Genomic DNA, 14,767 nt, shown 5'->3' with positions numbered 1-14,767 from the left:
ACCGCCGGCAGCTCTAATAGCATGCGAACGGCACCCACCCGCCACAATTGAGTGCTTAGCTCGGACAATAGGCTCCAAACGATACCGCTCCCCAGAACTGCTCACCATGCCTCATTCGCTCCCCTTTACCAACTTCCTTTCCCCAATCACGACGAGCACACAGGTGTTATCAATTTCAGGCATCATTCCAAATCACTGATTTCCCCCACAGAACAGCTCCCGCCCCCACACAAGAGTCTCTTCGTTACACTCCCCCCATCCTTAAGGCAGACTCGCCCTCGAGTCAAAACATTTCACAGTTGTTACGGTTACACTCCCCCCATCCTTAAGGCAGACTCGCCCTCGAGTCAAAACATTTCATAGTCACTAGCCCATACGGGCAGCCTCCTTGAGCGTCCTCGATGAGTCTCATGGGGTAGAGTCCCACACTCCAGGTTCCCCTCTTCCGTGGCAGACTGGTCCATAGCAGACGTCCCAAACAACCCAGCGTGTGAAGGTCGGAGGTCACCTAGGCCCGGTGTTTCTTGAGCAGGCTGGTCCCCTTTGTCCTGCGGTCCTGACCCACCTGCGGTAGAGCAGCCCTCAGACTCGCAGCTGCTCATCCGCTCTGTTGGTCCGGCCGTCGGCACCTCTGCTCTTGGCATCTCTACCACCTCCTCCCGCTCTCTGTTTGTGGTGGCGCCTGGGGCTTGGCGATGGATCCCACTGTCACACTCCCCTGATTCAGATGGTATGTCAGCTGTTGATGGCCTCTCTATAACCCCATGCTCGGGAGTCTCTGTTGCAGGAGAGAGAAAAGGTTTGAGTCTGTTGAAATGCACCACCACATCTGCTCCCCCCTCCACTGGCACCACTCTATACAAGACATCAGTTACCCGTTCTATAACCTTGTAAGGGCCCTTAAACCTCCTTTGTAATTTTGGAGACAATCCCCTTTTCTTAGCCTTCCCCCGAATCCACACCAATTCCCCCTCAGAATAATATTGAAAATGTACTTTAAAATCATATGCCTCTTTCTGCTTCCCTGAAGCCTTTGCCTGATGGCCTTTTACTGCGTCTACTACTGTGGACAATGTATCAAATAACCTGGCTACATATTCTGTAGCCGAGGAGAACTTTTCCCCATTACCCAGGTCAAGCATGACATCCACGGGCAGAACTATCTCTTGCCCAAACACGACTTTGTATGGTGTAAACCCAGTACTTGAATGAACGCTACTCCTGTAAGCCATCATGACATAAGGTAATAAACTGTCCCAATTCGACTGGTTATCCTCTACAAAAAGGGACAGCATTGACAACAGTGTTCTATTAAACCTTTCAATCATCCCATCCGATTGGGGATGATAAGGCGAGGTCCTGGTCTTATACATGTTCAGCAACCGGCAAACTTCTCTAAATAGCCTGGACTCGAAATTCCGGCCCTGGTCAGTATGAATAGTGCGGGGAGTTCCAAAGCGACACACCCATTGTTCCACCATCACCTTAGCCACAGTTTCAGCTTCTTGATTGGGTAATGGAAACGCCTCCGTCCACTTTGAGAAGTAATCCCCAATGACTAACACATACTTATGCTTCCTTACGGTTTCTGGGAGGGGGCCTAAGATGTCCAGAGCAACCCGTTCATATGGCCTAGATGTTACCACTGATTGAAGTGGGGCACGCCTCTGTTTCCCCGCTACCTTTCGGGAACCACAATCCACGCACTCCCGACACCAACGTTTCACATCCCCAAACCACCCTGGCCAATAGAACCGATCCTTTACCTTCTCTTGCAACTTCTGTATTCCCAAGTGACCCGCAGTGACAGAATTATGCAACTGGCCTAAAATTTGTGGCACCAGAGATTTAGGAATAACTACCTGGACCCGATTTGCAGCATCAGAATTTAATAATGGACACCGAACCAACCTGGCACCCTGCACCTGCAACTGTGCCCACACCGGGGCATACTGATGTAGGTCATTTAGTGGTTGCAGACAATCACTCCCTTGCGTTTTTAAAGTGATAATCCTATGCAGCTCAGCATCTTTCCTCTGAGCCTGAGCCAATTCATCCTCCTCCCCTTGACGCAACAACGTATCAGGAGGCGAGGTGTGTACTGCACATATTACCTGCCCACCATCTGACCTAGTGTCGGACTGCGAGGCCGCTGGTGATGGCAGGAAAGCGGGAAGCCTTGAAAGCGCATCTGCATTGGTGTGCCCCCGCCCCGGCCGATGCACAATTCTATATTGGAAACTGGCTAGCTGCTCCACCCACCTGGCTAATTGACCTTCCAGCCCTTGGAAATTATGCAGCCACCTCAATGAATTATGATCCGTCCGAAGGACAAACTCCTTACCAAGCAAGTAGTGTTTAAAATGCTTTATGAATGTAACCATACCCAGCAATTCCTTCTTTGTTGTCGCATATTTCCTCTCTTGTTTAGTCAAGGCCCTACTAGCATAGGCGATTACATGCTCTTGCCCGCCTTCTTCTTGGGACAGCACAGCCCCTTTACATCCTCCCACCCAAAACCTCGTTGGCTACACTGCTTAAAACACACTCACGCTCACACACACACACACACACACACACACACACACACACACACAATGTAAAGATTAAAACTTATCTTTCCCCACGGCTTGAGACCCTCCCCCGGGGTCTGAGGCTTGGCGCTGGCCGGCACTGCAAAGTAATAGAGGAAGTAGGCTAAACGCCGATCCAGCGCGTGTGGAGGCCTCCACAGCAGCGGACGTGGTAAACCTCTCTAACTGGGAAGCGACAAACAGTTCGCACTCCTACCCCCGGCCTTAGCTAACCCGTCGCCCTACCTAGCGCTGGAACCTTTCCCTAGTCCCGCTAGCTAGCTTCACCGCCGGCAGCTCTAATAGCATGCGAACGGCACCCACCCGCCACAATTGAGTGCTTAGCTCGGACAATAGGCTCCAAACGATACCGCTCCCCAGAACTCCTCACCATGCCTCATTCGCTCCCCTTTACCAACTTCCTTTCCCCAATCACGACGAGCACACAGGTGTTATCAATTTCAGGCATCATTCCAAATCACTGATTTCCCCCACAGAACAGCTCCCGCCCCCACACAAGAGTCTCTTCGTTACACTCCCCCCATCCTTAAGGCAGACTCGCCCTCGAGTCAAAACATTTCACAGTTGTTACGGTTACAATAGTATTGAAATTGTGTTGTGAGTGCAATATGCCTAAAGTGGCATCACAGGGGCTTGACTATGCGAAGGTGCCACAGACAGAGACAGAGATTTGGTGCTACTAACCTGCATTGTGTTGAACCACTGCGGTTCAGCCCTGCACACGCCCAGACTCGAACCCGCGAAACAGCAGCACTTCGGATCAGGAGTCGTCATGCTAACAATCCAGCTAAAAGCCCAGGCTACTAGCTTTCATACCAGCAGCACTTTTGAGGTGTTGGGCAGTGAGGTTTACCAACGTTCCACACGTACAGCTAAGCAAGATGGCATGCGTTACATCACACTATATTGGTGCACAGTCATGTTGGAATAGCTGGGCTTAGCCCCTTAGTTCCAGTGAAAGGATGTCTGAATTCTCTGATAACAGCCCAACAGTCAGTTTTTGAGACAGTTTGGGGATGGCCCCTTCCTGTTCCAACATGACTGTGCACCAGTGCACAAGGCAAGCTCCGTAAAGACAGAGTTTGGTGTGGATGAACTTGACTTGACTTGCCTGCATAGAGTGCAGTACATCAACCCAATAGAACACCTTTGGGCTGAATTAAAGCTGAGACTGAGAGCCAGTCTCCTCGTCCAACATCAGTGTGTGACCTCACAAATGTGGTTCTTGAAGAATGGTCAAAAAATCCCATAAACTCTCCTAAACCTTCCCAGAGGAGTTGAAGCTGTTATAGCTGCAAAGAGTGGACCGACATTTAAACCCAATGGATTAAGAATGGGAGGTCACTTAAGTTCATATGTGAGTCAAGGCAAGTGACCCAATACTTTTGGCAATATAGTGTATATTGATAGTTAGATAGATGTCATCACATCGTCTCACAGAAAGTATTTTACAGTATTTTGAAAATACAAAAATACACAACGCTGAAGTATTTTGATACAAAATACAAAGGCATTTTCATCATCTCAATAAAATACAAATTACAAAATAGTATTTTGTATTTGAAATATGTATTTCAAATACATGTATTAGAAATACTGCCCATCCCTGCTTGCCACCAATAAATGCCCTCAAAACCATTCTCTGTTCATCTTTTAAAGAATGAATCCTACTCAATAGATTCGACAAAACTGTTGAAATAGCAGAATCAATGTCAGCACAAGACTCCTCGCAGCGTGCCGCCATTGTTGTTTGAATCAGACAGTCACTTCGGCGCTACTTCACATCTATGAAATCCCCTCCGGCGATCCTGATTGGTTCATTATTTTTTGCTCCCTTGAAGGAGTTTGCATTGCCCTCGAGCCCAGACCCTTGTGTGGAGCTCAGCGAAACGCCTCTGGTGAAGTATGGTGGAACTACAAGGGTCTAGCGAGAATCAGGCCATGGCTTCATAGCCAAGTCAAACAAAGGCAGTGATGATGTTTGCAGGATCAGTTGTGATGTTTCGTTTAGAAGGAGCTAACGCTCAACTCCATTATGGTGCTATAAAACATCTTTAACTGACATTCTGCAAATAACTGCATTACAACTTCCTGCTTAATCACTGATTGCACGTTTAAGATTGTGTGTCTTGTGGAACTATTGTAAAACTGTAAATACCAGCCCCAGCTTCAAATCAATATTCGCCAGTGTTGGGCAAGTTACTTTTAAAAAGTTACTAGTTTCTACTCTCAAAAAGTAAGTAAATTAGGTACTCAGTTACAAATGATAAAAGTAACTAGTTACTTCAGAAAGTAACTGTTGCATTACTTTCAAGTAGGCTACATTTTTAAATGCAAACCCACCTCTTTAACGGAACTTAAAATACAGGTGTATGTTCAATTTTGGATGATAAATCTCAATATTATAATGAAATGGACATTTAATAGGCTACAATACATTATTAAGAGAAACAATGTGCACACATCTAAACTATTCTAATGTTGCTCAGGGAGTGAGACTCCAATCAAATGGCATGTATGTAGATATTATGATTATATAGTGGATCATACAAATAACACAATAGATGTTTTGGAACTTTTGATATTTATTGCCCCTAAACAGGCCACAACTGGGCAGAATTAAATTATGCTTGTTTGCATTATACCAAAAATAAATAACATAATATGTATATATTATATACACTCTTTGTATAGTGCAAATAAAACAAACAAAAAACTTCAGACATTTGGTAGATATACGTACTGTACTTCAAGTATTTTCTTCCTCGAAAATAGAGATGCTTTCAATGTAACTGAAAAGTGCATGTGCACAGTGCATACACACACATACTGTACACGCAAACACACACACACACACACACACACACACACACACACACACACAAATGCACAGAGACAGACGCAAACACACTAGTGGCGGCTGCTGGTTTTTCAAAGAGGAGTAGCCTAGCTCATTTTTGGCCTACATCATAAGATAAGACTTTATTAAATCCCACAAGTGGGAAATTTACTTGTCACAACAGCCCAATAGCACAATAAATAGCAGCTGTGTAGTGACCTCAGTAGACATTAATTAGTCATAAAGCTAAGGGTGTAAGCTTTAACTAAAATACTAATAGTGAAATGTTAAGTTCTCTGTTGGTGTTTGTTTTATTTGCCTGTTTGTCTAAATACAAATAGGCAAATAAAACAAACACCAACGAGAACACAAAACTAGTAAACCAAGGGGGACTAGTAAACATAATCATTGAAGGGGACTCTAAGATTAATAAGTTTGAGAGTTGGTGAGAATGAATTGTATTGATTTATTTATTGTTTTGGACACCTTCTACTGCACCAGGCATTAGGTGGTGTCGAAAACAATAAATAAATAAATCATCACATCTATTTTATCACTCACTCAATTACATTACACAGTTCACTCATAATTCATTCTTTTGAACTCTCAATAAACTTTATTAAATATCTTATAATCCCCTTCAATGATCCATGTTTACTAGTTTTGTGTTCCTGGTCAAAAATGACCGTTGCATTATAGTTTATACAGTTTATACAGTTTATATAGTTTAAGTGCTATGTCACTTTGACTGCTGTTCTTACTGTAGCAACAGGACAGAACTTGACTGGCCTGCAGAGTCCTGACCTCAACCGAACATAACACCTTTGGGATGAATTAGAGCGGCAACTGAGAGCTAGTCTCCTCGTCACGTCAAACATTGAGTGACCTCACCATTGCGCCTCTGAAAGAATGGTAAAAAAAATTCCCATAAACACCTAAACCTTGTGGAAAGCCTTCCCAGTAGAGTTGAAGCTGTTATACTGTAGCTGCACAGGGTTGACCGACATCATATTATTTTTTTTTCAATCGCTAACAAGCATTTGTCCATTCATTTGACACATTTTCAAAACTCTAAACACAGTTAGCACATCGGTCTTTTGGGGCCATACCATTCACAAATTTCATGTCGTTTTCACACAGTATGCAGTCAGTGAATACATTTCCACAATGCTTACATTTTCTTAACAGACAAGCTATACCTCTTAACAAAATTATTGCTGTTGTCTTTTGTTCAGAATGCTCGTGTGTGTTTCATGGATATTTTGTTCACTGTAAGCAATACTGTACAACTTTTTCTGTTCTATCATACTGTAAACAGTATTTCTACTGTACCTCCTGTATAAACGGTAAAGTAACATTTTGATTTACTTTTTATTGGAATGCTTTTGAATGTGAACATTACATGTGGATACAGTTCCCAACCAAGAATTTAGTGTAAAAACGGTGGATTGCATGTTTTGCATGCAAATACCTGTAAAACTGAAACATAAAAGTCTATGCAGTTTTTGTAATGTCAACAATAGCCAGTATTTTGAAACCTAGTGTACTCTGACTGACTGCATATATCTTGTGAAGTGAAGACAAGTTTTATTCTTTAATAGAATGATTTAATTTTGAGTCAGATTTCCAGTGTTCTGGTAAAGTTAGTGTGTGCAGAGAAATGACGAGTTAGTGTTTATGTAACAAAATGTGGAAAACATGGAATGTGTTTTTGAGAGGAAAATGATCCATTTGGCCAATTGTGTTTTGTAGGTGTGAGTCTGTGTTTAGAGTTTTGAAAACGTGTCAAATGAATGGACAAACGCTTGTTAGTGATTGAAAAAAAACTTTTTTTGTTTGAATTGAATTGAATGTGACTGAAGCTTACTGTATTTGTTAGTCAAGGCAGTTGAGCAAATACTTTTGGCAATGTAGTGTATGTCAGTATAGGCTCTGAGGCCAAGTGTTGTAGGGAAACTGCAGCTGCAGCATTTCATGACCAGTCAACTCAGAAATAGATTTATTAACTACACAGGAAAGACTTTTCCCAAAACTCAAAGCATCCCTCATGGCATTGCAACGTCAAAATAAAAGTTGTGTATGGACAAAGATATTCTGTTTAACCTTTTAATCAATATAAAAATATATCTCTGAATCAATTAGGCTTCATAGCCAAGTCAAACAAATGTGGTGATAGGCCGCAAAGGTGTTTGCAGGATCAGTTGTGATGTTTCGTTTAGAAGGAGCTAACGCTCAACTCCATTATGGTGCTATAAAACATCTTTAACGGACATTCTGCAAATAACTGCATCCAGGAGACTGCCATTCTTCTCTTCCTGAGGAGATATCTTGTAGAGCTGAAATGACAAGTATCAATAATTTAGTTTTAAAACTATTAAATAATAAATATATGCACAAAATAATTGTATGTATGTATGTAATGAATATATACACAACACAGTTCAGATGCAAAAGCCTCTAAATCCACTTTTGTCAAAAATGAGATAATGATGGTGAGTGAATGCTCTTCACATATAGTGTAAGTTACTTCAATAATTTAGCTTCAAAACTCACTAAATACCATTCTCTTCCTGGTCTGAAATATTGAATTGTAGGCGAAACCCTATAGGAGCCTGATACAAAATGCTCATTTAAAAGAAAAGTGGTCAGACGGATTTAGAGGCTTTTGCATCTGAACCCTTCGTATTAGGGTTGGGACTTTAGATGAATTTTCATGTTCGACTAATCATAACGTTATTGAACAATTAATCGATTATTTGCTAAATCATGACGTCACATGGCATTCAGAGCCGTGTAAACATTTTCCCCCACCCATCACTCCCACATGTCCAAGACGCACACAATTGATATTAACGATGATATTAAAAAAAAAAAAAAAAAACCTTTATCAAGAAATAAGTTGTTTACAACAAGTTGTAAACTTTATTTTACAGGGCATTATGCCATCCGACGTAGGTCCTATTTGAACATGTAGGCTAGCGATTGCAACGCTCACTGGTCATCTCCGGTGCTGGTTTCGTTTATGGTCGGATGAACATTTTGTTACCTTGCCGGTCGGCCCGTTATCTTAGGCTATCACTTTTAACTTCACTTGCCGGCAGCTTGCGAGGTAATAGTTCAAACACGGGTTATCCTACTGGTATATTGGTGATGAAACAATTAAGAGGCTTGATGTCTCGGAATACCAGTTTAATAGGCTTCTTTTGGACATGGAGATGCTTCACAAAACAGTTCTCCCGCATTCATTAACATAACACACACTTCTCTAACTCTCGCACTTCACGTTCTAACCACAACACTTCCTGCTTACGTTTTACTAGGTACCCCGTTCCCATGAGCCCCTAAATAAAGAAGAGGTCCAGCACTTTTCCTCACTCGCTTCATCTCTGCTTGTTTTTGTCATGCGCGCAAAATACCGGAAAATGTTGCTGTTCTCATATTGCGTGAGACTAAAACGAATATTCATTAGACATTTATTTTAGTCGAATAAATTCTTAACAAACATTATTCGATATTCGATTATTCATTAACAACCCTACTTCGTATGTATATAAATACACACACACACACACACACACACACACACACACACACACACACACACACACACACACACACACACACACACACACACACACACACACACACACACACACACACACAACATAGTAATTAGATAGAGTCTTTATATGTCTGAAATGATATGTATAAAAAAGAATATCCTTATAGGACAATAAAGATTCTATCTATACATCTATCAATAAGGACTATCTATCTATCTATCTATCTATCTATCTATCTATCTATCGATCTAATTAAGCACTGAATGATAAACTCCAATTAAGACATGACCGATAGATAGCAACTAGTGAGGAACGGCAGAGAGGTAATCACCAATGCAGTAAAACCTTTCAAATAAATCATAAAAATAATGCAGTAAAACCTTTCAAATAAATCATAAAAATAATGCAGTAAACCTTTAAAATAAATCATAAAAATAATCAGGTCATCCACTTGAACTCTACAGTGTGAAGAGAATATGAGAAGGATGGGTACCTTTTTTACATGGGCAGCATCGGTCAGGGAGGATATCATGTCAGCTGGTATCTGCTGGCCTCTGATTCTATTCACAATACTGCCCACATCAACAGGCTCCTCTTTGGGATGGACCAGGACTACACACACTGCACCATCGCCATCCGAGATCCCAAACCTCTTGAATGCTTCTGAAATCTATGAGCATACAAAGTATTCACATGCAACACTAGTTAGATGACATTTAAACACATACACATTTGAGTCACTCCATATTAAAGGAATAGTTCGGAATTTTGGACATAGGACCTCATCTCCAACTTAGTCGGGGTGATATAGGTCGGTGAAGACCATTTTCAATGAATTTCTGCCCTTCCTTGAGTTGCAGCGTTCATCTCGTGCTAACCTGGTGCCGAGATAACGCAAGTCAACGGTAACATCCAGCCTGCCACTGAAAACACTCCACAGAACACCCGAAACAAATCAATTCTAACGTCAGACTATCGATGCACATGCCTGTGTTGATAGAACAATGTTACAGGGGAGCTACACCAGACGTGTAACTGAAGCGTTCCGTTCGCGACGCGTAAAATCCATTTTAGAAGATGGGTCTATTTTTTTTTAATGTAAGCGCTACTGTTGCGTCTGGTGTAGCTACTTCCATTGACTACAGTGATTATTAACTGCTACGACCGGCTGCACCATACGCGTCGCGAACGGAACGCTTCGGTTACGTGCCTGGTGTAGCCCCCCTGTTAGAAATAAAACTAACCTTGCATCGCATTGCAATAGCCTACTTTGTTCCCTGTATGGCAGTGGCGGATTGATATTGAGAAACTAGTCCCTCAAAATGTAATAAATCATTGAGTTGCAAGGTTAGTTTTATTTCTAAAATTATTCCATCAACACGGACATGTATATCGATAGTCTGACGTTTTAATTGACTTGTCTCGGGTGTGCTGTGGAGTGAGTAAGACGGTTTTGGTAAGTTTTGGATGTTACCGTTGAAATGCGTTAGCTCAGAACCAGCGTTAGCAAAGGGGAACGCTGCAACTGAAGGAAGGGGTTAAACGCGATAAAAACAGTCTCCACCGACCTATATCACCTCGGTAAAGTTGGAAATGAGGTCCTATGTCCAAAATTCCGAACTATTCCTTTAACTGCCCTCGCATTTGTGCTCATTTGTCCAAACAGTCCTCTTTGTCTCATGGCCGTCACATGAAAATTAAGAAAGTATAAGAGAGGGAAATTCGGTCTCTGCTAGGGCTGGGCAACGATTAAACATTTTAATCGCGATTAATCACATGATTTCCTTGATTAATCATGATTTATCGCATTATTATACGCAAAACTCAATAATGAATTAAAAAGTAGTATAGCACATATTTATTTTAAATGTGCTGCCATATGTGTGCAAGTGCCATAGCATTTTTTTCTGCAAACATTTAACATCAGCATTTTGTTTATGCAGTAGTGGTTGAATAAATGATTTAGTGTAACCCTCAACTTAAACAATGTAATCAAAACAAATACAAATTTAAAGCTTATTGTACACGCACTTTGTTGGTAAAGCCTTTAACAGTGCGTGTAGTCAGATATTTCGGTAACACTTTACTTGACGGGTTCGTTCATAACACATTCATAACAGCTGTCATGAACTGCACATGAAGCATTCATGACTGTTTCATGAAGCATGACTCAACATTCATACCAACCCTTTCATGAATGTGGAAGACAAAACGTCAAAACTTGTCAAAATAAAAGTCCAACAATCGCAAAGGGGCATTGCTGTCTGTTTTGTTTTAGCCAACCTGATCATGTCACATCTTAGTCAACGGGGAAGTCCAGTGTCCAGGAGAATTTAGTTTGTCTGTTTGTTTATTTTATGATAGTAACCTCTGAAGAATGCAAAATTGTCTATAAATAGATATATAAAACAGGAATGTCCAACCATTCAGAGGTCCACAAATGGTCAGTAGCCTAGTTCACTTCCCAGTATGATGAATGCTTCACAACTTGTATAGTAAAGTGACATTTGAAGTAGACTTCATAAAATATTCATGAGATGTTTACAAACGCTGGCAAGGATTCATAATACCCTGTATATGGATTACTAGATTGTTGGACTTTTATTTTGACAAGTTTTCGTCATTTGTCTTCCACATTCATGAAAGTGTTGGTATGAATGTTGAGTCACGGTTCATGAATCAGTCATGTATAGACCTCTGAAGTTCGCCTACAAAAAAGCTGCCATCTTTGAAATTCGGTATCTGGCGATTTTTCCTATGGGAAAATAACATGGGGATTTTGAATTATCGCACCTGTTAAACTCTCGCGGGCACGACATAGTCTTAAATAAAGACGTTTTCCTGAACACACTTTTGTCCTCTGCCTTCTTGTGCATACTGTGATCTCCGGTACGTGAAGTCGGCACACTTTCATTTTTGCTACCCCAGAGCTAACTGGCTAACTAGCTTAATGGCAAGTTGCATTGCAAGTTAGCTCTGGGGTAGCGAAAATCAAAGTCTGCCGCCTTCGCGTACAGGAGATCACAGACTCCTCTCGAAGGCAGAGGACAAAAGTGTGTTCAGGAAAACACCTCAATTTCCGATGTTGTCATCCCCGCGAGAGTTTAACAGGTGTGATAATTCCAAATCCCCATGTTAATTTCCCATAGGAAAAATCGTCAGATACCGTAACTCCTTATATGGGCAAAGATGGTAGCTTTTTTGTAGGCGAACTTCAGAGGTCTATGCTTCATGTGCAGTTCATGACAGCTGTTATGAATGTGTCATGAATGAACCCGTCAAGTAAAGTGTTACCGATATTTCCATAATACTTGTTGTAATAAGCCTAGCCTGGTATAATGTCAGAATTATTTTTTATTTAGGCCTATAGGTCATTAAGAAAACATAACAAATGAGTTGTTGTTTGTGTAACCCAGACATCAGCAACTTTCATTTTATATGACCAATCACTTCTCGCGGTCGCTCCCTGTCCTCTCGGCTGCTACACGTGCACTCGTTTGTGTTTTTGAGCGGTTTGTTCATCATGTCCCGGAGCCTCCGGTGCCTGCGTCTCCATGTCAACAATTAATGAAAACAAGCTTATTATCAATTTGCGCGAGTAGGCTATGCTACACACATCCCCCCCCCCCCCCCCCCCCCCCCTTAAACACACAAGCAATGAGCAGCTTGGATGAATAGTTTTTAATCAGACAATAACTAGGCTAATCGAGACTCTGCAGACTATAATTTTCGGGACAATAAGATAGTGTCACGTAACAACGAAGCAGGAAATGAGACGCCTATTAGAGCAGGATTCGGGATTCGGGACAACTGCTTGTCATCATGACTGTTCCGATTTTTTCGGGACGTCTAGTCACCCTACTCCGGTGATGAGAAAAGTCAAGTTTACAGTGATTACAAATAACTTTGCTTCTGTCGATTGCGCCGTCTGAAAGAACTTTAAAATGAAAATGGCCATGTAAAAGTTCCGTTGGTCTACCCTGCTCCATGTTAGTTGGTTGGCTTAAAAATCTGCCAATATTGTTTTCCTTTACCGGATCCTGTAAGCGCGGCAGCAGTCGGCAGCCTGTGACCAGCCTGTGAACAACAGAGTTTTACAGTATAAAATAAATAATAAAAACTGCGTTAATGTGCGATAAAATAATTATCTGCATTAACTGATTGATGAGTTAACGTGATATTAACGCGTTAACGTGCCCAGCCCTAGTCTCTGCATTTATCCCAATCTGTGAATTAGTGAACATACATGAGGTGAAGCACACACTAACCCGGAGCAGTGAGCTGCCTGCTACAGCGGTGCTTGGGGAGCGGGGAGCAGGGAGGGGTTCGACACGTGGCTCAAGGGCACTTCAGCTGTGGATGTGGACGTGGGAGAGCAGGGCTCAACCATTCCCCCCCTCCCACATTTTTTCCTACTGGTTGGGGATCAAACCCGGAATCCTCCGGTTACAAGCTTGAAGCCCTAACCAGTAAGCTGCCCCGTTTCAGCCTGCTGTGTTCTTTTGTTGCTGCAATATGCATTTTAATTATGGACAGACACACCCTCGGAACCTGCATCAAATGCCAGTGTGTCATGTGTGCCACTTTTAAAACTATGTGTCTCCTCTCCTCACAAGACTATACTTTTCATACTTTCTACTGAATACGTGCACAATGGGATAGTGTCATGCTTAGATTTCTTATATCACATCAGAATTATTATCTACCTCACTGATGAGACAGTACAGTGGCTCACAACCAGTGGTTGTCAAATTTTTTCTGTCATTCCCCACTGAAGGTGGGAAACTTTCAAGCCCCACCTGACCCCATCAACCCTGCAAAATGGTAGCACTAAAATACTTTTTTTCACATTTTGATTCCACATTAGCCTACATTTCCTGTCTCAGTCCGCTGGATCAGATGTTATTTTAATTAATCTGTTGGTCTGTTATGAACCAATATTTTGTTGTTGAATTGGTATGGAACAACCCATATCTTCTAACACATAAATTATACATTCACATTCACACATTTAGTCTAGACTCATATGTTAAAATCCAAAATACTATTCAGGGCCAGAACTGCTTGTCAGCTTGCTTACATTGTTGGTGGGGGAGAGGTTGAAGATTATTTCTGAGAACAAACTCCTGGTTTTCATCTTCCCAATCTTCTGTAAATGAACTGCTTTATTTGATGCGACCAAGATTTGAAAAGGATCTACAATCTGCGGACAAGAAATACAAGACTTTAAACCAAAACACAGAATGCAACTGGATACAGCATGAAAGATAGCCAACATACTCAGCCTTGTGGGCTAGCTAAACATCTGTAGGCTACATGAACAGAAGCTATCTGCTCTGAGCTAACTCTGATTGCACTGACCGTTTTCTCACCATTGAGGGGTTTATCAAGGCACCCTGTATGTGTCCCTCCATGGCATTTTTTCTCAGCTCCGCAGCGTTCTTGACATCTTTGAAAAGAAGTTGTGTGACCGTAAACTCAGGGTAAAGCTCCAGTGTGGATGTTAGCTGCATGGCTGTCTGTGGGCAGGAACACAATGACGCCAAACAGGAATTCTCCAACACGGAATGATAATAGTGGTGCACACGGTCTAATTTCCATATCTTCAAAAATCGTTGAAGTATCTGTATAAATGTGTTTGGTATAAGTGTGACATTGCATATAGAAATATATTTAGCAGATTCAATACATAATTCACTTTGGGAAAAACTATAAATTCACCAGGACCGATTAAAGATGAGCAATGTGTACTACACGGAACATACTGTGGT

At 41.8% G+C, this 14,767-nt stretch overlaps 2 protein-coding genes across 2 annotated transcripts in view; both read right to left on the bottom strand.

Moving 5' to 3' along the window:
• The window catches only part of LOC134061801 (cytidine monophosphate-N-acetylneuraminic acid hydroxylase-like), a 99,018-nt gene extending 95,612 nt beyond the window's left edge, over nucleotides 1–3,406 (bottom strand). Inside the window, exon 1 of the mRNA XM_062517602.1 lies at nucleotides 3,279–3,406. The gene's annotated coding sequence lies outside the window, so the exon portion shown is untranslated. The remainder of the gene's footprint in view (nucleotides 1–3,278) is intronic.
• A 3,302-nt stretch (nucleotides 3,407–6,708) lies between these two features.
• Nucleotides 6,709–14,531, bottom strand: tprkb (Tp53rk binding protein). The gene is made up of 4 exons (XM_062518644.1): nucleotides 14,369–14,531; nucleotides 14,077–14,199; nucleotides 9,490–9,666; nucleotides 6,709–7,769 (listed from the first exon to the last, which is right to left on the bottom strand). The coding sequence occupies exons 1-4, from the start codon at nucleotides 14,507–14,509 to the stop codon at nucleotides 7,683–7,685; spliced, it is 528 nt and encodes a 175-aa protein (XP_062374628.1). The 5' UTR covers nucleotides 14,510–14,531; the 3' UTR covers nucleotides 6,709–7,682.
• Nucleotides 14,532–14,767: the final 236 nt, after the last annotated feature.

The sequence above is a fragment of the Sardina pilchardus genome, chromosome 17, assembly GCF_963854185.1.
Source record: "Sardina pilchardus chromosome 17, fSarPil1.1, whole genome shotgun sequence".
Lineage (NCBI taxonomy): Eukaryota > Metazoa > Chordata > Actinopteri > Clupeiformes > Clupeidae > Sardina > Sardina pilchardus.
This window is presented reverse-complemented; position numbering and strand designations above follow the sequence as displayed.